General features: G+C 39.0%; 1 protein-coding gene across 4 annotated transcripts in view; it reads left to right on the top strand.

The window, feature by feature from the left end:
- The window catches only part of EHBP1 (EH domain binding protein 1), a 224828-nt gene that overhangs the window by 84541 nt on the left and 116187 nt on the right, over nucleotides 1-24100 (top strand). For 3 of the 4 annotated variants that reach the window (XM_064446686.1, XM_064446685.1, XM_064446684.1), the window contains exons 6-9: nucleotides 1401-1582; nucleotides 4990-5129; nucleotides 13594-13716; nucleotides 21331-21583. In XM_064446686.1, the coding sequence (XP_064302756.1) occupies nucleotides 1401-1582; nucleotides 4990-5129; nucleotides 13594-13716; nucleotides 21331-21583 (698 nt within the window). Of the gene's footprint in view, nucleotides 1-1400; nucleotides 1583-4989; nucleotides 5130-12812; nucleotides 12918-13593; nucleotides 13717-21330; nucleotides 21584-24100 lie in introns of all 4 variants that reach the window. The other variant, XM_064446687.1, reaches the window with a different exon arrangement.

The following is a 24100-nucleotide window of genomic DNA, read 5'->3' as shown; positions in this document are numbered from 1 at the left end:
ATGTTTAGTTATTCTAAAGGTACAGTGCAATAACAGATTATTGTTGTTCATATCTGTCTAATAATTGAAACTCCCTGATCATACTTTCCATTTTACACGTTGTCAGAACCTTGGACCTTAATCTCACTCTTTGATTGACAGTCGTGGCTGGGGAGAGAGCACTCTTATTGTTTGTGATAGTCGCATCTGTTCAACTTGATTCAGTTGAGAGTATTTGCATATTCTTAAGTATTTCTTCTGAGAGGGCCTAAATCCTTCTCAAGTGTTTGATGCATTTTTGAAATTCATTCATAAGGTATCTACATGCACTAATAGTTCTGTATAATATTGCTGTGCATAATCTGACAGATAAGGCTAGTTTTTTTAACAAGGTATTCTTTGGGGATGACACATTATATTCTGACTTATTCTACTGGGCAGAAATGTCAAGTACTTTGAAAAAGGATGCTTGAATGTTTTGGTTGAATTAGTATTCTTTATTCAATACAAATTGTCAGCTGCAGTAAAATGTAGTCTTATTGTGAGGACATCTTTTAAAAGAGTTAACAATAGGGCTTTTTGTTTTATTTTTGTTACTGAAGCTTTATTACATATGATCATTCCTTTGTTGCTGATGTTGATACTAGGTGGAACAAGAGAGTAGATTCTTAGATGCATTTTAGATTAATTTGTCTGAATTGCTAAACTGTGACCAACACCTTTATCTTGAAATACAACTTAGTCTTTTATCCTCCTCTTTTTTTGCTTTTTGTTTTCTTCCGCTTGCAAAATTTTAATCAATATTTTTGGAAGCATTGTCAACCTTAACTTCAGAGACCTGTGGCTCTTAACAATACACATATAACACTACTGAGAAGTGCTATTGCTTTGAAAAATATTCAGGCATTATATTTGAGCAGTGAACACAGATAGAAGTTCAATGTATTAACCTGATGGCCTCATACCATGGCATAAAGAAATATATGCATGATTGAAATCCATGTCTTCCGTAGTTTGGAAGTCCTAGTCCAGGGCTGTCCAAGCTTGGACAAAACTAGACCAGATTGCTACCAGAAGGAATGGAGATTTATTCCCCCTTGCTTAAAGAGATGTGTGCTGTGGATGCTACTACAAGCTCAAGCCCTTAGAGACCTAGGTTCTCATATGGAAGACCGCTAATCACAGTGAATAACCTTTCTTTTCCATTGCACTAAACAAATGTTGAAAGAGCCACCATTAGTGGCTGACCTAGATTTAGAAATGGGTTTCTGTCTCTAGAAAGGACCATAGCAATGCATGCTGCCTGTGTACTTGAAAAAAGAATGATGCAGATTTAATAAGCATATGTTTTGTTTTATGTACGCGCAGGTGTTAGTGTAACAGCACCTTTCAGATTAGTTTTGTTTTTCCTTTGCTTCCAGGAATCTCCTTCTGGACGCAGAAAAGCGCTTGCCACCAGCAGCATCAACATGAAGCAATATGCAAGCCCCATGCCTACACAGACAGATGTCAAGTTAAAATTCAAGCCTTTGTCTAAGAAAGTGGTATCTGCCACACTACAGTTCTCTTTGTCTTGTATTTTCCTGAGGGAAGGAAAAGCCACGTAAGTTGTTGTGGGTTTTTGGTTGGGTTTTTTTATTATTTTTTTTTAAACCAGGTAGCCTGTTTTGTGTTGTTTTTCAAATAATTCTTTGGATAAAGAGCTTTTTCTGTATAGAATGGCAGAATTCGAGAGTATCCTTCACCATACCTATCATTCATGCCATACTTAGTTTTTTAGGTGAGTAAAAGTAATTTCTTACTCTGATTTGTCTTGTGTTCTTCAGAGATAAATGGCTTGTCCTCTACCATTACAGACATTTTAAATAACAGCAGCTTAAAAATACCTACATATTTGAAATCAGCAGGAATGTACATTTGTGTGCATGTATGTGTGCATCCAACAATACCCTTAGCAGACTGCAAGGGAAATGTGGGAAGGATAACTTGTTTCTATTTCACCTATTTATATTTCACAAAGAATGAAAGAAGGACAAAACCAGTTGTAAGGTGAGAGAGGGTGGAGTCAGAAGTAAGATTTTGGGTTGAACACAAGAACATTGTGTGAAAAGAGTTCAGTTGGGCACTGATTACCACTCCGCCTACCCAATCACCTGGTTCTGTCCCTTACTTCAACAGCCTTTGGAGGGCAGAGGATACAGATTGTTTTTGCAGATCCTATAATCAAAACTGTTGCATGAACGGCTTTCCAGACTGCCATGTTAAGGCATACATTTTGACACAAAATGGCTTTTTGTGTGCATGCTTTGAAAGCCACAGGTGTATTAATTACTCTTAATTGCTGTTACTGTTTCACTTCTCTGATTAACCTGTTGTGAACTACATTTTGACCTATCATATAAGAATGATATTTTGAAGTATTTAGCTGTGGTTTAACATGGTATTGCAGCTGAAAATGGGAATGAAGAAGTCAGTATCTGATAACTTAATTTTTTTGGAACAACCAACATCTATGAATTATGCAGTACATAGCTATACTAGCTCTCAGTGCTTTTTGAAGCCATAATTTGTAAAGCTGATCTTTTCAGGATCACGTACACCTTCTTCCCGTTGAAAGTGATAGGTTTCAGACTGAAGACTGTAACTCAGGTAGACTGTAAGTTAATAACAGGGCTTTAATATTGCCCTGGACCAGGGACCTGAAAAAAAAAAAGCTGCTGTTTGTGAAAGCATTGGTTTCCAGTATGTGTAAATAGAGACTGTCCTACTAGTCAAATAAAAGAGAAATCAGATGTCACATATATGAACATGCAAGAAAAGGTAGCTAGGCTAAGGTTTATTTACATCGCTTACAAACTGTAGTAGTTCCATAAAGTGAGATTCACTTTTAATTTTATTTTGTGCAATTTATAAAGAAAATACTTCAGCCTGTTGCTGTGCAGTATCAAAAATGATCTTATTTGTGAAACACGGAAAAAAATATTATGAAGTATGAACACAGAAAGGACCATAAAAATGGATAGTACTTTGGACACCTTTTAATTTCTAAACTTTACATGAACAGGTGATGTTCAAGATCTGTGTACAAGATCTAACTGCTCCCAGCTTTTTGTCTTCAGTACATAAAAGACCCTGTCCATCAATGCTGTTATAGGGTGCTACATTTTCTCCCCTGTGCTTAAAGAGTTGATTTAACCCATTGGTTATCAAAACAGGAAGATGAAACCTTGAGAATTTTGCATGAATGGAAAGGTCTTTCTGACTTCTTGATAGTTACTTATTTTATATTTATTAATACTTTTTATATTATAGAAGTACTTAGTTGTCCTATGTAACTGCAGGTTCTGTAGTGCTGATTACTTTGAATGCACAGAATAGCAAATGATTACCCCAAACAACTTGATTTTAACAACATTTTAAGTCACTGAGTTTAATAAATTGTTTTAAATGCCTCTGTGTCTCTGTGCAGATTTGAGGCATGATTAGTATGTTATTTTTATTCCTGGAAGCAGTATCTTTAAAATAATTTTATAGTTTTCTTGGCATTGTTAGGCACAAAATCTTTGCATTTGTTTTTATTGTGGTCAACTTCAAAGAAGATAGAACAATTCAGATTGGAAGGAGCCTGTAGAGGTGGCTAGTCCAGCCTCCTGCTTAAAGCACTCAGCCGTGTGATCAAACCAATTTGCACTGGGCTTTATCCCACTGGGGCTTGAAACCCCCCAAGAATGGAGAGTGCACAACCTCTCTGGGCAGCCCATCCCACTGCTTGTTGATGACCATTCCAAATTTTTTCTCACATCAGATCAGAACATTTCTGGTTACGATCTGTGCTCACTGTCTGTCATCCTCCTGCCTTGCACCACTGTCTTCTCAGGAACGTCCTCGTAAGTGCTGGCAGGCTGGGTCCTCCTGAAGCCATCTCTTCTCTAGGCTCAAGAAGTCCATTTTCCTCAGCCTCTCTTCGTAGGGCAAGTGCACTCCCAGCCATCTCAGTGGCCCTTTGCTGACTTTGCTCCAGTTTATCAACACCTTTTCCTGTGCTGTGGGACCCAACACTGGATGAATTACTCTAGATGCAGTCCAATGAACTCCAAGTAAATGGGGGTCATGACTTCCCTCAGTCTACTGCTTGTGGTCCTGTTTGAATGTGTCTCAGGATGCTATTTGCCTCCTTTAGCTGCCAGGGCATGGTACTGGCTCTCCTTGAGCTTCCTCTCCACCAAGACCCCCAGACTGTTTTCAGCAGAGGTGCACCCTAGACAGGTAGTCCCCAGTCTGTCTTATTGTAAGGAGCTACAAAAAATTTTATTAACCACTTCCATAAATCTATTGAAATGGTTTTAAAAGAGAAGAGGTAAGACTGCTGTTGCTTCAAGAGTGACATCATGTACTTCAACAAATGCAGAACATTAATTTATCTGAATCTTTGTCATCTTTTCATCAAACATATTTGATATGAAAGGTACAGTTATGTGAAAGATGTATATATACGCGATCAGTCAAATAAGAATTTAAGTTGGCCATTGCTATGTAATGGGTTTTTTTGTTTTGTTAATGAACTCAGATGTTTAGAAGAGATATTTCAATTTCTCTAACAGTGTCAGGAGTTCTGAATTGATGTAGTCTTAAGTGTCACATGCAGCATATGGGCAGTAGATCAGACCAAGTATTTTCTCTTCAACTAAATGAGACCAGATAAGTGTTTACTAGCATTTCTGGGCTGCTTTAAAATTTTGAGAAGCAGTCACTAAATTGACTCTTAATGCACAGCAGGACTGTTTTTACCCTTTAGAATTTTGTTAGTAGAAAACTTTCCCTTCAGAAATTAATATACTTGAGTGTATTAATTTTGTTCTTTCACTATATTCAAGATCAGACCTGAGATCAGAGACCTCCTTGATGAAAAGAAAGCATAAAATTATTTAAAGGATTTTTAATAATGAAGCAGTATCAGATGTGGTATTAACAGACCGCATTTTAATGCCTGGTTTGAAATTTGTTATTTAGGGATGAAGACATGCAAAGCCTGGCTAGTTTGATGAGTATGAAACAAGCTGATATTGGAAATCTAGATGATTTTGAGGAAGACAATGAAGAAGATGAAGAAAACAGGGTGAATCAAGAGGAAAAGGCTGCAAAAATTACAGGTTGGTTTTGCCACACAGATGGTAAAATATAGTTCCCTCTGCTAATTGCCAGCTGTGTTCTGTGGATTTTATCCTTATGCTAGATTTGTATTTAACTTTAAACAATCCAATAGTGTGATTGAAGAGGGATGCATCCGTAACTCCACAAAGTTTAATATTTGTGAATTTAAGAGCATTGATTTGTGTATGTGTGTGTATCCTGTTTTTAGGAGAGAATACACTAAGTAGGTAGCATTTTAGGGAAGCAAAGAACCAGTGTGAACAGAGGAGTGAAAAGATGGAGGGAAAAGGTCAGTGAGGGAGAAGGCAAGAGGATGAGCTGAAGTGAAATAATGAAGACAGTTTGTGAGAATAACTGCGAAATGAGATGTGCCGTGGGTAGGTGCTTAGGTTCTGCTCAATAACATGGTAATTCCAGGCAGCATACTTCTGCCTTTTGGCTGGGGGTGTCTCACGGAAATGAAATCAGGAGTCTGTTAAAGGACTTTAACAGAATTTGATAGTAAGGTTGTTTGAAGTGAGATAGTATAACTACATTTGAATTGCTTACTGATGAAAATGCTTAGTGTGTCCAGGATACCTGAACTAATCGATGCAGGTCAGCTCAGGATGTGGTGATGTTAAATTGTTGGTGGAGATCATTATGTAGTACTGCTCCAGATGAGTTCTGTAGGAACTCATAGTATAAAAGAATCAGGAAAAGACAAATTAACTTCTGGTGCCAGCCTGCCAGTGCTCTTTAAAAATGTCTGTTGAAATAATGGGATACCTCTCTAAGGTGGAGAAAAGCATCCCAAGCAGAGAAGTGAATTATCAAATCTGTTCTTGAAAATCCTGAGGAACATTGGTGTGGTGTTACGAAACATTAGTTACATCTTTTCGAGCTTTCGTTGCAATCAAAAGGTTCAGCCTGAAGCAGTTATTACTTAGTTATATTTAGTGTTGTGAAAGGATGCAAATATGTTTTCTCCATGCTCTGCATATTCAATTAAACATTTTGTACCCTGACCAAATCTCTACTTGTGCTGTATGTGTCTGGCACAGACCAGATTGAAAGTCCAGAATGAAATTTGAGAGACAGAGATAATGTATTCTTGGTCATGGAGTGGAGAAATACCAGTCTAGTCACACTGAAATCATTCTGCAAGGTCTTCCTTTCCTTTACCAGTGTAACCAGAATAATTCAGGTCTGTGTCAGAACACCAAACAAAACCTGACATATTCACCAGGCCATCCAATAATCACAGAGCAGGCAAGGGCACATAAAGGAGAGGCTACATAAAGTCTATATAAACTATTATGCAGACGTATTTTGTTAAGATATGCCTAGATACTGCACTGAGGACTGCTACGGAAAACCCACATGCAGGGTAGTAGTTGAAAAGTAGCAGATCTTGCTCCTCAACTTCATTGATTTTTGCAGCACTCAGCATCTAAACAAGCCAGCAAATGATTCCTAAACAAGCAAAAAGCTGATGTAGATTAGTCTAGTCTGTCCACTATCCTTTGGCTACATAGCGAACAGCCTTGGAGATAGATGGGGAAGGTGAGCTGTCTGATATGCAACACAAGGTCCTAGGTCAAATTCTTTTAGTGGCATTTCAGCTTTTCCATTTTTTGTTGTAAAGGCCAAAATCACCTGTTCTAAGCAAACATTAAAATACCTACTTGAAAGGCAGAAGCAATAAATACTTCTGAACCACACTCTATCTGCTCATTGTTCAGCCTATTCTGATACTGCTTTCTAATGATACAAGATTGGAGGGTTGGGGTTTTTGTAGATGCATCACTTAGGGAACCTGAGGAAGGAAAGGTCAGCCTTGGACTTTTTCATCTTTTGTTAACTACAACAGCTGAATTGCTTCATTAGAATCATAAAATCATAGAATGGTTTAGGTTGGAAGGGACCTTTATAGGTCATCTATTCCAACCCCCCTGCAGTGAGCAGGAACATCTTCAACTAGATCAGGTTGCTCAGAGCCCTGTCCAACCTGACCTTGAATGTTTCTAGGGAGGGGGCATCTACCACCTCTCTGGGCAACCTGCTCCAGTGTTTCACCACCCTCATTGTAAAAAATTTTTTTCCTTATATCCAGTCTAAATCTACCCTCCTTTAGTTTAAAACCATTACCCCGTGTCCTGTCACAACAGGCCTGGCTAAAGAGATTGCCCCCATCTTTCCTATACTCTCCCTTTAAGTACTGAAAGGCCACAATAAGGTCTCTCTGCCCCCTTCTCTCCTCCAGGCTGAACAACCCCAACTCTCTCAGCTTGTCCTCATAGGAGAGGTGCTCCAGCCCTCAGATCATCTTTGTGGCCCTTCTCTGGATCTGCTCCAACAGTTCCATTTCCTCGTACTGAGGGTTCCAGAGTTGGACACAGTACTCTGGGTGGGGTCTCACCAGAGCAGAGTAGAGGGGCACAGTCACCTCCCTTGACTGCTGACCACATTTCTTTTGATGCAGCCCAGGATATAGCTGGCTGCCTGGGCTGCAAGCGCGCATTGCTGGGTCATGTCTGGCTTTTTGTCCACCAGTACCCCCAAATCCTTTTTTGCTGGGCTGCTCTCGATCCCTTCATTCCCCAGCCTGTATTGATACCGGGGGTTGCCCAGACCCAGGTACAGAACCTTGCACTTGGCCTTGTTGAATCTCATGACGTTCTCACAGGCACACCTCTCCAGCTTGTCTAGGTCCCCCTGGATGACATCCCATCCTTCTGGTGTGTCAACTGCACTGCTCAGCTTGGTGTCATCTGCAAACTTGCTGAGGGTGCACTTGATCCCACTGTCTATGTCATTGATGAAGATATTAAATAGTACTGGTCCCAGTATGGACCCTTGAGGGACACCACTCATCACTGATCTCCATCTGGACATCGAGCCACTGACCACTACCCTCTGGATGTGACCATCCAACCAATTCCTTATCCACCAAACAGTCCACCCACCAAATCCATATCTCGCCAGTTTAGAGAGGAGGATGCTGTGGGGGACAGTGTCAAAGACCTTACAGAAGTCCAGATAGATGCCATCCATAGCTCTTCCCTTGTCCACTGATGTAGTCACTCCATCATAGAAGGCCACTAGGCTGGCCAGGCAGGACTTGCCCTTGGTGAAGCCATGCTGTCTGCCTCAAATCACCTCCCTGTCCTCCATGTGCCTTAGCATAGCTTCTATGAGGATCTGTTCCATGATCTTCCCAGGCACAGAGGTGAGTCTGACAGGACAGTAGTTCCCCAGGTCCTCCTTTCTGCCCTTTTTAAGGAAGGGCATAATGTTTGCCTTAGGTCAGGTAATGAACCTGATCTTCCCTTACAGTGGAGGGGCTTTATCCCCCTGGTCCCCATCCTGCAGTCCATTGGCTTGGAAGGGTGAGGAGAGAGGTTACCAGTGAAGACTGAGGCAAAAAAGTTGAGTACCTCAGCGTTCTCCTCATCTGTTGATACTAGGCCACCTTTCTTTTCATCAGGGGGTGTGCTTTCTTTGACTTCCCTTTTCTGGTTGATGTACCTGTAGAAGCCTTTCTTGTTATTCTTTGCATCCCTTGCCAAATTCAGCTCCAGCTGTTAGCTGGCTAACTTTTCCCATATTGGACAGGAGAGGAATGAGAGGGATGTTGAAGGAGAATGAGGACATGTAGTTTCCCAAGCAAATGGGAGAACATAAAACATAGGGCAGTAAGTAAACATTAATAAATAAAATGTGAAGGATCTATTTCAACATGTGTTCAAGACTGATTTCGTTGGCAGTTGGAGTGACTCCTGTAATAAATATAATGAATGGAAAGCTAATAAAACAAAAGAAGAGCTGAGGAACCAAGGGAAAAAGAGGTAGGAATCATTGTAGAAAAATAGGAAGAAATATAGAAAGGAGGAGATGGAACAAAACTGATGCAATGAAGTATTTTTTTTTCTAAAATTTATTTAAAAAATAAGTGTGTTCACAGAATCCCATGAAGTTAATTGAGGAAGTTACATAACCCTTTTGAAAGCTTGCTGCTCCCAACATTTTCTCATCTGTTGCTGTGTTAGGGTGTTGGCAGCCGAGCAAGCTGGAATGCCTTCAGTGACTCAGAGTCCCCTGCGGCAAATCGTTTTGCCTCAGTGTGCCTGTTTTCCCAACTGTAAAATGGGGATACTGGCTATAACTACTTCACAGGAACGATGGGAGTATTACATGGTAAATGTTTGTGAGTGAGTTTTCAAAAAGTAAAGTGCAAGTAGTAAAGCAGAAGGGATTATTATCTTACTTTTGACTCAAGGTCTTCTCACAGAAACCTTGGATGACTTGATGACTGAAACGTTGTCATTCTCAAGCCACAGCTACAGGAGCTGCTGCAAATCTTAAGCACAGACACTTGCTTTTTGCAACATACAAAAGTTAATTGATTTTTTTACTGGGCCCAAAGTTCAGTTTATAGATGAATAAATACATCCACCACAAAGAGAACAAAAGAGACGTGCTGAGTGGGGCTCTAGATGGTGCAGGTGAGTTAGGAAATGCTGCTTCTCTTTCCTGATGTGTTGCCTAACTTTGGGTAAGTATCTGTGCCTTTGTTTCTTCAACTATGAAATAAGTGGTGTAATACTGACCTACCTCAAAGGCACTGTGGAATTTTGTGTGGTTAACATGTGAGCTTAAGATCCGACTGAAAGATGTTTTCTCTTCAAAGCACCACTTTCATTTTTGAAAAAATCTCCCTCCATCTCAGACTTTTCACCTTCCTTCCCAATATTTCTTGTTCAAATTTTTCATGTGTGAAAGCTATATCTCCACCTAACTGTTTAGTTTCATGTGAACTTGAAAATGGTGTTTGTAGCCATGAAATATATTTCAATACATTCAAATATTTTGCTTCTACACTATTAATATAGATTAATTTAAACCTCCCAGAATTACCCTGTCCTTAGTCTTCACTTGAAGAAATGTGGCTCATAACTCTCAAACTTGGGGTAGTAATAAATACATTACTTCTCTTAATGTTTTAACTGATATTTAAAGCCTCATGATGAAGTTGATAGTTGCCTCCTGCTCCACCTGCACAGGAGCATGGTGACTGTTCTGGGGTGCCACATGGACTCAGCGATGTGCCCATGTGCTGCTGGTTGCAGGAGTCTGAATATATTTCAAGAGCAGGCTTTTGGAGAGCTATATGTGTAACCCTTTCTTACCATTTGCAAAACCATACCTCCCACGTAAACTTCTGATACCTTTAATCATCTTTGTCAGTAGCACCAAGCTGCTTAAAAAAAAAAGAGCAAGAGAGAAGAGTGAAAAAAAACCCCAGTGATTTATATGACATACTTGTAGAACAAGCTAATATACATTTGTAGATAATGAGATTTATAAAAGATAATATGGGACATAAATCTCCAACTTACCATTTCCACACTCCAGAATATGACATAAACCATTTAATATTGTAACGAGAAACATTGTAGCGCATATGGGTGTTTAGGTTGGCAGATGGGACCAGGTGATTCAGACCACATCAAAGAATTCCCTCTTTTTAAATCTCTGAACTTAATTTGTTATTTTCTGACAATAAAAACAGAATTGTAATTGTTTGGGGTTTTTTTTTTTCCACATGCTGGCATAATAAATTGTAAATCATGTCAGCATCTCAGCCTGTTTTAAATTAGTAATTCATTTGTACTAGTGTTTTATAAGGTCAACTCTGTTTTATTTGAGTACAGCAAGGTATTTTCCATTGTGTATCTTGAGTCTTAAAATTCCCAGAAGATAGTATTATATTGTACAGATCTCTAAGGTGTATATAAGATTTTATAGTGAGAAAGTTAAGAGTTTGGGGGCAGTTTTGGTGTTATTTTTAGGACAGTAGTCTAAATAAGGAAGTGAGGATGGTGAAATTAACTCTGTGTAGATAGATATAAATGTAATCCCATCTAAGTAGATTTTTGCTTTAAGGTCAAGAACAGTTAGGAGGTGCAGTTAAGAGGAATTCTGCTGTGGCTTTGTCATTGTCAGCATAGATTTTGCCCAGTAGATTTTGGCAGAATAGATCATTTCACTTGATAATTTGCGATTGACTTATCTTCACAATGGAGTTTAAATCAGGAAAAGAAGTTTTTAACCACATGACTGAAACATTTTCAGGTTCTGGACTCTGCTTTTTGTTTCAGGTTCTTTATGTCTGTGGAGGCATGAAATTAAGAGTTGTGTTAGTATGTCAACTGATGAAGGTGTTGCCCTGTGAAAAAGCATGAGTCCCCTATGCTAGGAAGTTCCAGGTGGCTGTGGGCACCATCATGAGTTGGGACCGTCACAATACTACTCAGTTTTCACCTCGGTCTCATATCTTGCTCCTTGTAACTAGTTCATCGAATGAAGATTGCTATATGAGTCAGTGACAAACGATTGCTTTCCCAAACAAAAGCCATATGAGAAAAAGTCAAATTCAAAACAGCAGCAAACTAGAAGTATTACAAAGAAGTTAACTTCTTGTGTACACATGAAATTGAAGTTTAAAATAAATCCAAGAATGACTGGCATGAGAAGTGTGCAGTAAAGGCACCTCTGTAGCTTTAACTTCACTGTTGACACCAGAAGACATCATCCATTTATTTCTTTGGGAAAAGACAGGAGATGAAAAAACCTGTCAGAGGGAAAATGATATTCAACAAGTAGGATCATCTTCCCTGCACAGGTTTCTCCTGCCTGTTTGTCAGCTGGAAGGATGAGGAAGGCTGTCCCCTCACCACAGAAACCTATGCTTGAGGTCTTTCAGAGATGCCCCAGGCTCAATCCCCATTACTACAGAAATTGCATTTGTCAGGTGCTGTGGATAGGACTGCTTTAGCAGGGGATCAGAGAGGAATTTTTCCCCATGGGGCAGAAGCCACTAAGACCTAGTTGGTTTTTGTTTCTTTCTCTCCTTCCAGAATTACGGAGGCATCAACGTCTTGGCTAGAATTAAACGTTAGCACATTTTCAAAATTATTAGTTCATGGCAATTCAGAGCTCTCCACTATGGATAGAAGGTGAAATAGGATTTTACCAAACAGTAAGATGTTACTTGCATAGCATAACAATGGTAAATTCAACCAATATATACATTCAGTATGCATTCTCATAGCAGAATTCTGATCATATCTTTTAGAACTATTAGGTAAATTCAACTTGTCATAGGTCAGAATTTAATGGTAACTGATTGTGAATGTTAAATAATCAGAGTGTGTTTGTATAAATAAATAAGCTATATAAAATGTATGTGTATGTATTAGTTTTCTGTAACTTTAAAGGTTTGTGAGGGAGGCAAATTTTTCTGGGGCTGTTTTGTGTTGATCTACAATGGTTTAAAATTCAGGTTTTCTTCATGAGCAGGAGAAATCTTTAAATTATACCTAGTATATCCAAGTTTTGAACTGATGTGCTAACTCATCCTCATAAAACTAATTACTGTTGCTGACACCAGGAATCTGGCAAGGTTTTGTTTATGTCTGTTAACTGGGTTTCTTGTTAAATTATTGCTGAAGGACCTACACATGTGCTTTGCTGTAGGTATATCATTGTAAGGACTGGTTCTAAATGCATTATTTTAATTAAATCTAAGTGTCTTCTCTTTTATCCTTCCTCTCTCTTTCTAGTAACAGTGTTCATTCCACTTCTGTTTCATTAAATGCCCTTGCCTTACGTGTGTCTTGACTGGCTTCTATTTACAGAAATTGTAAACCAGTTGAATGCTCTGAGCAGCTTAGATGAAGATCAAGATGACTGCATAAAGCGAGCAAATATGCCTTCAGCTAAATCAGCCAGTTCCTCTGAAGGTCTATGAGCTTTCCTCCTCCTTTCTGTTCCTGATTGTATTTACTGTGACCTGTTACCTTTTGACTCCTGCTTGTATTCAGCTGTCAGTTTTATCTCTGTGCTTCCACCCAGCATGACTCTCAGTAATTTGTAGTGCATCCAACAGGTAAAAACGCTATAGAGAAAGAGCCTATGTCCTCTACAGCTCTGTTGTCATCTGATAATGAACAAGAAAGAAAGAAAAAAAAACAAACCAAAAACGCAGACTAAAACACTAGTTATACAGTCTGTAATACTTGACCTCACTACCTTCACAAAATGTCCCCTCTCTGATTTTATGTGCATGTTACATCCAAAACTTAACATTTCCTGCTGATGTGAACAACCAAAAAGAAATCTCTGTATTTAGCTTACTAGATACTCTGCAGCATTTATTTAATGAAGATAATAGAAGGTTTTCTTAGTAGTAATTTCTGCTACATAATATTCTGATCAGCAAAGAGAAGTTTCATTCATTTCACTTTTTTTTCTCCTTTGTTGGTGTACTACTGAAGTGCATTAGCTTAGTTGTGCAGTTCGTGCCATACCCTGGTGCAGTGTTTTGAGGGAGTGTTGATACAGGGATTTTTTGAGCTTGAAATATGTTAGATGAACAGTTTGTATCTATGTTAAAACAATATTCCAACTTGTTTCTAGAGCTTATCAATAAACTTAATTTTCTGGATGAAGAGGAGCAAGACCTGGCCAACTCTTGTACAAACCCTTTTGGTGATCCTGACACAGCAGAATTAAATCCATTTGGAGACCCTGATGTAGAAGGTAATAGATTTGTATTACATAATTCATCATTAATTGCAAATGCTTAATGAAACTTTTTTTTTGGTAGGGCTACAAATGAAAAATGTTATTTTGATTAAATAAAATTATTGCATGCAGTATTGAGATAGCAATAGGAGTGGTCTAGTTGCCACTGGAAAATTAATTTATCCTCTGAGTCACATCCTTATCTGTATTTGCCACTGGGGGCTACCAGCTAAGAGTTGAACCAGAGACTTTTAGACCTATCAGGTATGTTACTAGTACTCACCTCATGTGGTATACATGAGCAACACACACTGTCAAGCTCCATTGTCCCATGTGGATGCTGGTTTATATCAGAACTTCCTTCACTGCAATCTTCACTGCATCACAGCTGTTCTTGGTTATCACTAATCTTCATTATTATAATTGAATTGTATCATTCTTCTTTTTTTGCTTTTATGGCTTCCTCAGTTAAGCCTTCTGGCATTGCATCTTGCACCATGTGTTGGGTGTTAATCCCCTTTCCAGACCAACATGCCCATTCTTGTTCTGTTTGAGTGAGAAATACAACCCCTGTAAGTTTTTTGTCTGATAAGACTTCAGCCATAGGGCCAGAAGGGAGTACCAGGACAGTGGGCGTCTCTGCTGTCCTCAACTTCATGTCCAGATATGCAGGCTTCCATCTGCTGCCATCAAAAAAAAAAAGGTGTATGACTTTCTTAGTTTGCAGCCGCTCGAAACACCAATCTGTAGCTAATTCCCAAGTTTGAAGCTGTACTCAACTTTTCCTGTTCAAAGCTCCAAGACTTTTCTTACCACAGAAAATACCAAGGAGCATTTCCCACCTTTAACTAAACCCCAGGAGCCACTCTGTAATGTCTGTGGAAAAGAAAAACACTGAGCAGGGGTAGCCCAGTGTACAGCCATGGGATTTCTAATGCCAGGTCTAATGAGGATTTATTTCTGAGCTGCAGTTTCCATCTGTGGTTACTATCTTTCTCTGGACAAGCCGAATGTTTACTCACAATGTGGCTTTTCTGCCTTCTGTGTCCACAGAGGACAATGTGGGTGGTGATCTAAGTCCTGTCATACTTTGGCTGTGGTGTAGTCTCTCAGCTTCTATTTCTCATACAGGGACATTGCCCTATCTTCTGTATTGGGCCATTGAAGCCACAAAGCTACTGTCCCGGGCCCCTTTTCCCTCCTATAAAGTTGTCAGGTGTTTCTAGAACTGCAGAAGTGAGTTGTTTCAGCTTTGTAGAAACCAGTATATATATGGATTAGGTTCTGGTGTCTGGATCTTTGGCTTCACTTCCTGTCTGTTCCTCAGCTGTTAATTTCCTTAGGATCACGGAATGAGGCAGAATAACAAGGGATATAAAACACCCGTTCTTATCCATCTAGTTCTCCATATACAACTTGCTCAAAGAGACTCAGCCTATATTCTTTTCTGCCTTCTCTGCTCTAGGAAGAAGAGCACCCTTCTCCTTGGAGAGAGCTGTACAAGTCCCATCCTATGTAAACTGCTGTTTTCCAAACCCAGCTTCTCTTTCGTTTCCAGAGAAAACCTGCAGTGGTAGAAAGCAGCAGGTCTTCTGACCACAAAATATAGGAACTAAGAATTGGTTCCTTCTCATCTCAGGGACAGGGAGTTAGAAACTGGTGGTGTTTCTTACTGCTAGAGTAGCTTGACACATCACGTCAAGTTTCCTATGAGGAGCCTGCATCCAAGGCTCCAGCATGTGCTTATGATTCCAAAAGACTCCCAATATATGTGGGGCACATTTTTTCAGTTGCTTCTGGTCCCTCTGGTGGCATCTAGCCTTTACTGCCATCTTCAGTCACAGTCATGGACACTGTTCCTCTGGGTCTTTTTGTGTACTTGGACAGTGTCAGGGCTCAGACTGTTTGGTCCCCGAAGAAATCCCATCTCTATGGCTGTGGGCAGCAATGCTGAGTTGCTGGGTGTGTGTGTACCAAATATTCCTCCCACATATTGTCACCATCATCCAGTAGTCAATGTACAACAACATGACAGTGATTTTGATAAGCAGGGTGTCACTAAATTCTTCCTACAGTGTCATAAGGTGTTTTTTATTTGGGAGGGATGGACCTTCTGTCAGGTTCATGTGACAGGAGTATGTCTTCCTAGAGCACTGAACCTAGTGGAAGATCTGAGGCATTTCAGGCTATCAGACAAAGAGTGGGACATCTGGTGTGGCATTTTTAAAGCTTTTACTTTATCATTAGTGGCTCCCCAGGAATTCTTCTAGTCATCTCAGACACCCCTGAGAAGTGCTGGCTCTTCCACTCCAGAGCTGCCTTCTCCCTATAAAGAGCACTGTTTGTGTTCATCTTCCTTTGCTTGGCCTTCTTGACACGTGTCTTTCCTCAGGTCCTCTTCCTTCACAGAAATTTGAGGTGGAAAAAAGATGTTGAGCCAAATCAGTTAAGATTTGTAAGTTCAGCAGGAGTCTGCTATGTATGTCTGTGGCTAATTGGATCAGTATTTCTACATGGGGTGCACCTAGACTTCACCATTTTTGGGAGATTTCTCTTTCTGTTGGTCTACATTTTGAAGCTACACAAAATCAAGGCGGCTGTTCTACCGCTGAAGGCTGCCCTGTTTGTTTCTGCGGGTATATTCCCTCATGGTTTAGGACATTTCTTCTACTCGGAGACCCCAGTGGAACTTTCGTTGCTGCCATCTATTTTTAGGAAACTCTCTGAGACTATGCCCACTTGTTTGCTTTTGCATCCTTAAGTGAATGTGACCTTTTTGGTGGCCACCCCAGCAGCTTGGGAGCATGACAGAGGTTCAGGAGTTTAAGGTAGGCTTTTTCCTACAGGCTTAAAGAGTCACATTACCTGTTTCACTTGTCTTGTGATCTGCTTAAATCAAGAGATTAACCTTTTATATGTGCTGGGATGAGGTATTTTTCTATTCATTACATGTTAATCTCCTTTATCTTTATCTGGACAAGGCAAAAATCTTGAATTTAGACTTTGTGCAAGTTCAGAGTCTTTCCATAGAATTTGTTAATTAATTTCTTCAAGATGTGCAGAGCAGCCATCTGGAGCCTCCTTTCCTGAGTCCTTTGCCTTCAGACGCTAGGAGGCACAATATGCCAGCTGGCAGAGACATTCCAGGAATATTCCTATGAGGGAGTGCTTAGAGCCACCCAGGGTATGAATATGTATGTATTGACAGTCACTCAAAGAGAAAGGAGGATTACTTGCCAGTAGATATTTGTTTCCTAGACAGATATTTCTTGTGCCTGTTCACAAACCAGCTACTTTCCCTCTGTCTTCCTAATCCCATAATCACCTAACCCTGGGAATGTGGTGTGGAGAGAAACTAAAGGCGTGAATACTCCCAGCATCCATGTGCACACTGTGGGTGCCGTGCATGGCAGAGTCATCAGCAACCTGTCTCTGGATGCTCCTGTGGTTTAAAAAGTCCTTAGTGTAAATGATCTTTTACGCACAGTGGAGTGAATGTGCATATGAACAATACTTCAAAAAAATCACCTGTGTTTCATGGTTGACATGTCAAATTGAGGCTTATTCCCTGTGTATCTAGTAGGTCAGCTAGGCATTAGCAATATGGAAAATCAAAAATTATCTCTCTGAACAGCATGTCTCTACAGCTTTAGACTAGACAATATGTAGATGATGATATGAGGACTGGCTTTGTGATTTTCTTTTAGTCACGTTACAACAGAAATCTAAAATCAGTTAATTTTTGTGCAAAATATTTTACTTGGGAAAGTCAACATATGCAACAAATGCAAAGAGAAAACAACAACATACTTTCTGTGCTCCAGATGTTTCTTTAGTTAGGTGGGGAATGCACATTTTGAAGTTGCGTATGACCAATACAAATTTTCTGCAACACACCTGAGATGTGAGGGTAACTATTTGCTGGCACTGCCTCCCCCTTTCATTTAAAACAGCATTTTCTTTACCAGTGTGTTTCTTTACCTTGTGTGTAGATTTCTGGGCTCCCTGCAGCATGCATTACACTGCGAATGAAAACAGTGCTACAATGCAGTACCGAACCCCAGAATCCTTCTAGGATAACCCTAAGGAGAGTAGTACAAGAACCAATATAGAGGAAAATGATTGTTCCATCCCTTCTCCTTATATTTCTTAATGAAATGTAGTGTCTTGCTGGTGTGAATATTAATAAAAGTAATAGAAAATCATCAGTGGTTTATAGGGATGCCAGTCATTATGCTTTCTAGAAGTACTGGGAAGTTACATTTTTATTCTGTGCTGTTTGTTTGTTGCACTGCTGACATCACCATCATGTCTGTGTGCCTGCCAGCTAGTGCAATAAGTGACATAACTATATATCTTTCATATGTGGCTTGTTCTTTCATCCTCTGCCAAGGGGAAAGTCATAGGTGTAATGTTTTGGTGGGGGTTTTGTTTGGTTTTAATGGATGTGTCACAATATGTTTGTGTTACAAAAAGCAAGTGGGTTGAAGGGCAGATTTTGGAGATCCTCTGGGAACTAGAAGGCTGATTGAGCAGATAGGTACTGCAGGGATGATTACTATCATGAGCAGTCTTTCTCAGTGGAGTTAAGGCAAGTAATGTTTCCAGAAACTGGCACAAGAGCAGCTGGTGCTTCTGCTGTAGTAATACTTCTGTCCCTCCTCTTGTCACTCCTACCCCTGTGGCTTTGTTACTTAACCATGGAAAATTATTGTGTGTTTGACCCTTGGAGTGCCACACTGGTAGCGTCTTTTTTTTATTTTTTTAATATCGGTGTAGAGGACTGCAATTAAAAAAATTAGTTCCAATAGAGACTGGAGCTCTGCTCTGATGCATTTGATCTATAATACCGTCAAAGGATTCTTGCTTGATTTGATCATATTTGTGTTTTTAAGAATTTCTGCCTTGAATGATTTCTTTTCCCATGTCTATAAAACTGTAGACCTTTAATATGATTTTACTGTGGCTTTCTCAGAAATATCTTTCTTATAAGGATGCGGACTTATGAACAAATCACCACACATAAACTAGGGTGTGAGCTTAATATGCATTGCCTACTGTGCAGTAACTACCCTTTTTCCCAGGATAAGTGCCCAGTAGTTTATTCCCTTTTATTAAGGGATAAGCATGTTGTATTTCTCTAGGGTAGGAGTGAATACGTAGACTACAGCTGACATACTGCAAATACACACCCTGATTTATCCTGCAGTAGTTTGTCCGTATGTCCATCTCCTAAGACACAGCTAAAATGTTGCTTTATGACATTCAGGTGAGGCTTAAACAGTTTAAACAGTAACAGAACCTCTTCTTTAGGTTTAGCTAAGACTATTATTGCAACCCTGATTATTTGGTTTTTTACTGTTAGTCACAAGGTTTTTGATTAATTAGTTCTTTTTAAAACACATTTTTGATAGTGTAAAAACTGACCATTAAGCATAATAATAACTTCTTGCGATCTCACTTAACCTTTGTCTCATCCCATTTCAGTGCATTGTCTGGTTTACACTCCTCAGTCTCCATTTTCACTTCAGTTTTTGACTTGAAACAGTGTTAGCTGCATTCTGAAATGCAAGTTAAATATAAGAACTTATGAGATACATAAAAGAAATACATGTACTGTATATGTTGCTTCTTTAATGCTAAGTTGGACCACATTGCTAAGGGAATAAGAAACTGCAAACCTTACCTGGAATTAAAGGATTGTTTTAAAGTAATTTTCTGAATAATCACCATAGGGAAATCCCACAGGCGCAAGCACTGTGTGTAGTTGTAAGTGTGTCTACTAGTTAAAACCTGCAGTATTGTCTGGCAAAGTACAATTTTATTTTGTTTCACCCAGCTGAACTCACCCTCAATCTCAGAGGAATGATTTAACTCCTGATGGCTGACTTTGGGCTTAAGTAAGATTTTGATTAATTTATTCTGTTATTCCAGCCAAACGCATTTGATTTCTACTTTCTGACTGTAGAGAAATGATCCATCACTTCAGAAACAGACCCTTAGAAACTGTGTAGAAGGCAATATGATAACATAGTCTTTGAGGTTCAAATGTGAAGTGCAGAACCAAGAACAACACTAGAAATGTAAGGTTCTTCCTCAAATGAAATCCTTCCTGGCCATGGTAGGCTTCAGTTGTTCTGAGAAGGACTAAACCCTTTCCTGCTCCAAGCCTGTGCCCTGGTCTAGTGACTGATGAGTACTCCAATGCGTAGATGGGTGAAGCTGCTATCTGCATCTGGGGACCATATTCCTGTCCAACTAGGAGTGGCTCTTGTTCAAATTGTAGATCATAGTCAGTCACACTGTGTGAGGTAGGGCTTTCTATCACCTTGGGTTGCCCTAATGACTGGAGACAGGGAGAACTGAAAGTTTACTGGCAGGGGAGATAACACTTACATTTTCTATCAATTCACCAGGATTAGCAACTTCAGTACCTCATCCATCCAAAACCAAGTAAAGACAGTGCTGTCCCTTTTGCTGCCCCTTCCCCTTGTTAGTTGTATGACTAGTGATTTTGTCTTCCCGAATAAGTTTAGTGACAAACACACTTGGAACTCCATCTTTTTATTTTTTAAAGTCTTGCTATAAATAACTTTGAGTTTCTCTTTTAAAGCTAAAAGGTATGCTTTGTTCAATTTAGTAACCATACATCTGAAAAAGAAACGCTTTTTGTTAATAATAATGTGGGACTGGTTATTGAAAATTAGTTTTTAATGACACTCCATTGAAGTTCCTTTTTGCATAGATTTTGAAAGTACCTCAAATCCAATATTGAACTGAGCTTCTGATCATTTGATGCTGCAGGAAGAGTAAGATTAGCATTACTAAGTGGCTTTGTAAGAAATGTTGTATTGCTGTATGGGGATTTGTATTATTAAATATCCAGCAGCCATTCACTTTTGTGTAATGTTCTTTCTGTACCTTCTGTTACCCTAAAGAGCTGCATGTAGCTCCAGGTTGCTAATAACTTTTTGTTGCACAGCCCAAATAATAGATGAGCAATTTGATTATCTGTCTCTTTAGGGTTAATTTAAATTCGTTTTTACTGTTAGGCTATGTATTGTTACCAGGAGCAGTTAGCAGTGACAATATGTTTTGAAATGTAATTACTGGTCTCACCTAATAAATGATCTTCAGTTCTGTCATTTTAAGAAATGAAAAGACCACCTACTTGCTATCACCATTTTTAATATCCAGTAAAAGTAATTTTATTATAAAATACAGGATATCTTGTTTCTTTACTAAAAGCTCAAATAAATAATTAAGAACATTTTGTTAGGATTGTATTGGCTAATAGCTTGGGAAAATTTTAAAATCTGTTGCGATACCATTTATATGACAAATAAGAAAACTAATAACTATATAGGTTGAAAGAACTTTAGTAAGTGAGAAAATGAAACCTATTCAGTATACTCTAGATGAAATGCACTTTTGAAGGACCTATTTTTGAATAAACAAGGTTACTCTGTAAATAAATAAAGTGTGAAAATCCATCTAAGGCTAGGACTCTATGTATTGAGAGTTAAGAAGCAGACGTTGTCATAAGCCTTCAAAATATAAAGATCTGATGAAATAGTTTCAAATTTTTTCTATGTTAAATCTGTTTAATGATTTTTTGTTATTTGGTAGAACCGGACCCTGAAATAGCTTCATCTTCAAAGCCAGAAGAAAGTTTCTATGCTGACAATTACAATCCCTTCAAGGATGAAGATGCCCCAGAGTACCTGAACCCATTTAATGAGCCAGATCCTGAGCCTGAAACATTTGTAACTGTAAGAGATTCTCCTCCACAACCTGCAAAAAGGAAGAACATCAGACCAGTGGATATGAGCAAATACCTCTATGCAGATACCTCTAAAGCTGAAGAGGAAGAGCTAGATGAGTAAGTATGATTCTTCATCTTTCAGCAGCTTTGGCAGCATTAGTGGGATCCCTGGCTTAATCTTCAGGTATATTGGGTTCAACCATGGTTATCCTTAAGCACCTCCTTAGGACAGACTGATGCTTGGGCAGCTTAGCAGCAGGAAACACCATACCCCCAAGTCATGCTATTTAGCTGAACATGATCAATTAGGAAACTTTTCTTTGCCTCACTGATAGCAAGTTACTTGATAGGGAACAAGTCTGGATACTTTTTGGCACTTCATGCCCTGACAATTGTAAATGAGCCAAAGATTAAGGAGCAGCAGGGCCTGGTCCCTCCTGCCTTTTTTGCCATTATTTTTACTACATAAAATAACAGTTTTTAAAATGATAATGGAGAGTGTATTTTTTATTGGTACAGTATGTAAAAACAGAGAGTATTTTGCAGTCTGCATAGCCCATTTTTGAGAGTCTCATAAAATTGAATCTCTATATGGGAAAGATAACACCATATGCACTTTCTTAGGTTGTTTCTTTTATCATAACCACATATAAAACTTTTATAAAATCACACTGACTGCCTTGTATTATAGTATAGAAACCTAACAAGGAGTGAGAGCCTTTTGCAATAGCTGTGCGGCTTGAGAGGTTTGAAGGTATATACTTGCTCCGTGTTTGTGGTCATTAGTCACCAACCACACCACTCATAAGACAGTTTATGGTGATTACATACGAGCAATTTCACAGACAACAACTGTAATTAACATTTAATTTTACATTATTTAATGAGATTTATCACAGCATGACATTTGCATTGCTTTCATATTTAATATTAATGCAGGTGTCATATCATCATCTTTACGTTTCTCTGTTTATAGCTGTGTTCTAGGAAACTGAAGGATTCCCGTGCACTCTAATAGAAATGTATAAAGGAGTCTGCAGGGTTTTTTCCTTTTAAAGCTCTCTGGCCATGGATTTGTTGTTTGTTCTGTGGGAAAAAAAAAGGCACTGGGGAACATGTCTCTGCCAAATCCATTTATCAGGGAACTGCCTGAACAATCAGCACTGGCTGCTGTGCCTTCAGAGCACAGTGTGATCACACTGTTGACAGTCATACAAGGCATCCTTGATCATTTTGCTGATCACCAGAATCGGCAGGGAGAAGAACTATGTATACTTCTTTACAGCCACAAAGAACTATGTATACTTCTTTACAGCCACAAAGATATGGGTATAAAGGACAGCAAAGACTAAGGAGAAGAGCAGAAAAAGCAAAAGCTACATGAATGGGCAAGTGAAGAATTTTCTGTGTTTTATATTTATACTCACATTTCCACCCTAAGCAAATCTGTACCAAATGGGCTTGCAGCAGTGTTGTAACAGGGAGCCTTGTTTTTCCTGTGTACTGGACTGTAGATTTCTCTCGGGTTTTTTTGTTGGTTTTTTTTTGTTTGTTTACCACAGCCACCTTCTTATTTTAATGACCCCATTGGCTTTATTCCTTTATATTTTTTTCAAGGATAAAAATAAAATCCCCATAGGTGGATTCTACTTGAACATAAATCTGATCTGTGTTTTCATTATAAAAGAAATGTCCCATGGAAAGATGGAAGGATAAGGAGTCAAAAAGCACTGTAAAATAGTTTTTTATGTCTTTTACATAAGTTTGTTATGTCCTGACCCCCAAAATAGCTTCCTCTCCACATTTTCCTGCCAGGTTACAGGAGCACCATGTTATTGAAAAAGACATAGAAACCGTTTGTTAAATCTACTATCTAATATGGGTAGAAATTAAATTTGTTAAATCTTCTACCCAATATGGGTAGAAGTGCAGCAAGGGGAACCTTTGAATCTTTATACTGTAATGCTCTAGAGTAAAACTCCAGCCTAGGAACACAGGACTTGTGACGCGAGCTCACATCTACAAGCACTATTATGCCTTACCTCATGCCATAAATTTTCAAATTTTTAGTAGAAAGTTTCTGCTAAGGTGTGGTATGGTGAGCACCAAAGGAAAGATTTTCATAGGCAATGCCAGTTGGTAGGTTTTGTGTGCCCTAAATCATGAGGGTTTATGTCCGGATGTGTATTGTTGCTTATCCACTGCGAATATTGATGCTTTTATTATCTACATAAGTGGCAAATCTTCTTCCAAATCCTATTAAAGTCTAGGCTTCAGTGTAAATTTGTGGCAGAGTTCCACAAAGAAATGAGATCTTACATGAAATGTGGTTCCTTTTATTGATTGTAAATAAGTTACCTTTCTAGTCCCATACATTGACTCTTCTGCTGGCTTATCAAAACAACAGTTAGTAGTATTGGATTTATCTGCCGTAAACAGTTGCTGTGTTGTATCTCTCTAGCGTGTTCGCCATTACTTGTCACTTGTCTGAGTTAAAGGGTGCTAACTTTTTCGATCTCTCTTCATACAGAAGTGTCTTCATCTCTCTAATCATTTTCACCGCATGTCTCTGGGCCCTGTTATTTCTTCTGCTAGGTATCTATTTTAAGATGCGTTGACTTGGCCTGAGCAGTA

This window comes from Phalacrocorax carbo, chromosome 3 (assembly GCF_963921805.1).
Source record: "Phalacrocorax carbo chromosome 3, bPhaCar2.1, whole genome shotgun sequence".
In the NCBI taxonomy this organism is placed as follows: domain Eukaryota; kingdom Metazoa; phylum Chordata; class Aves; order Suliformes; family Phalacrocoracidae; genus Phalacrocorax; species Phalacrocorax carbo.
Note: the sequence above shows the minus strand (reverse complement) of the source record. Positions and strands in the feature narration are given on the sequence as shown.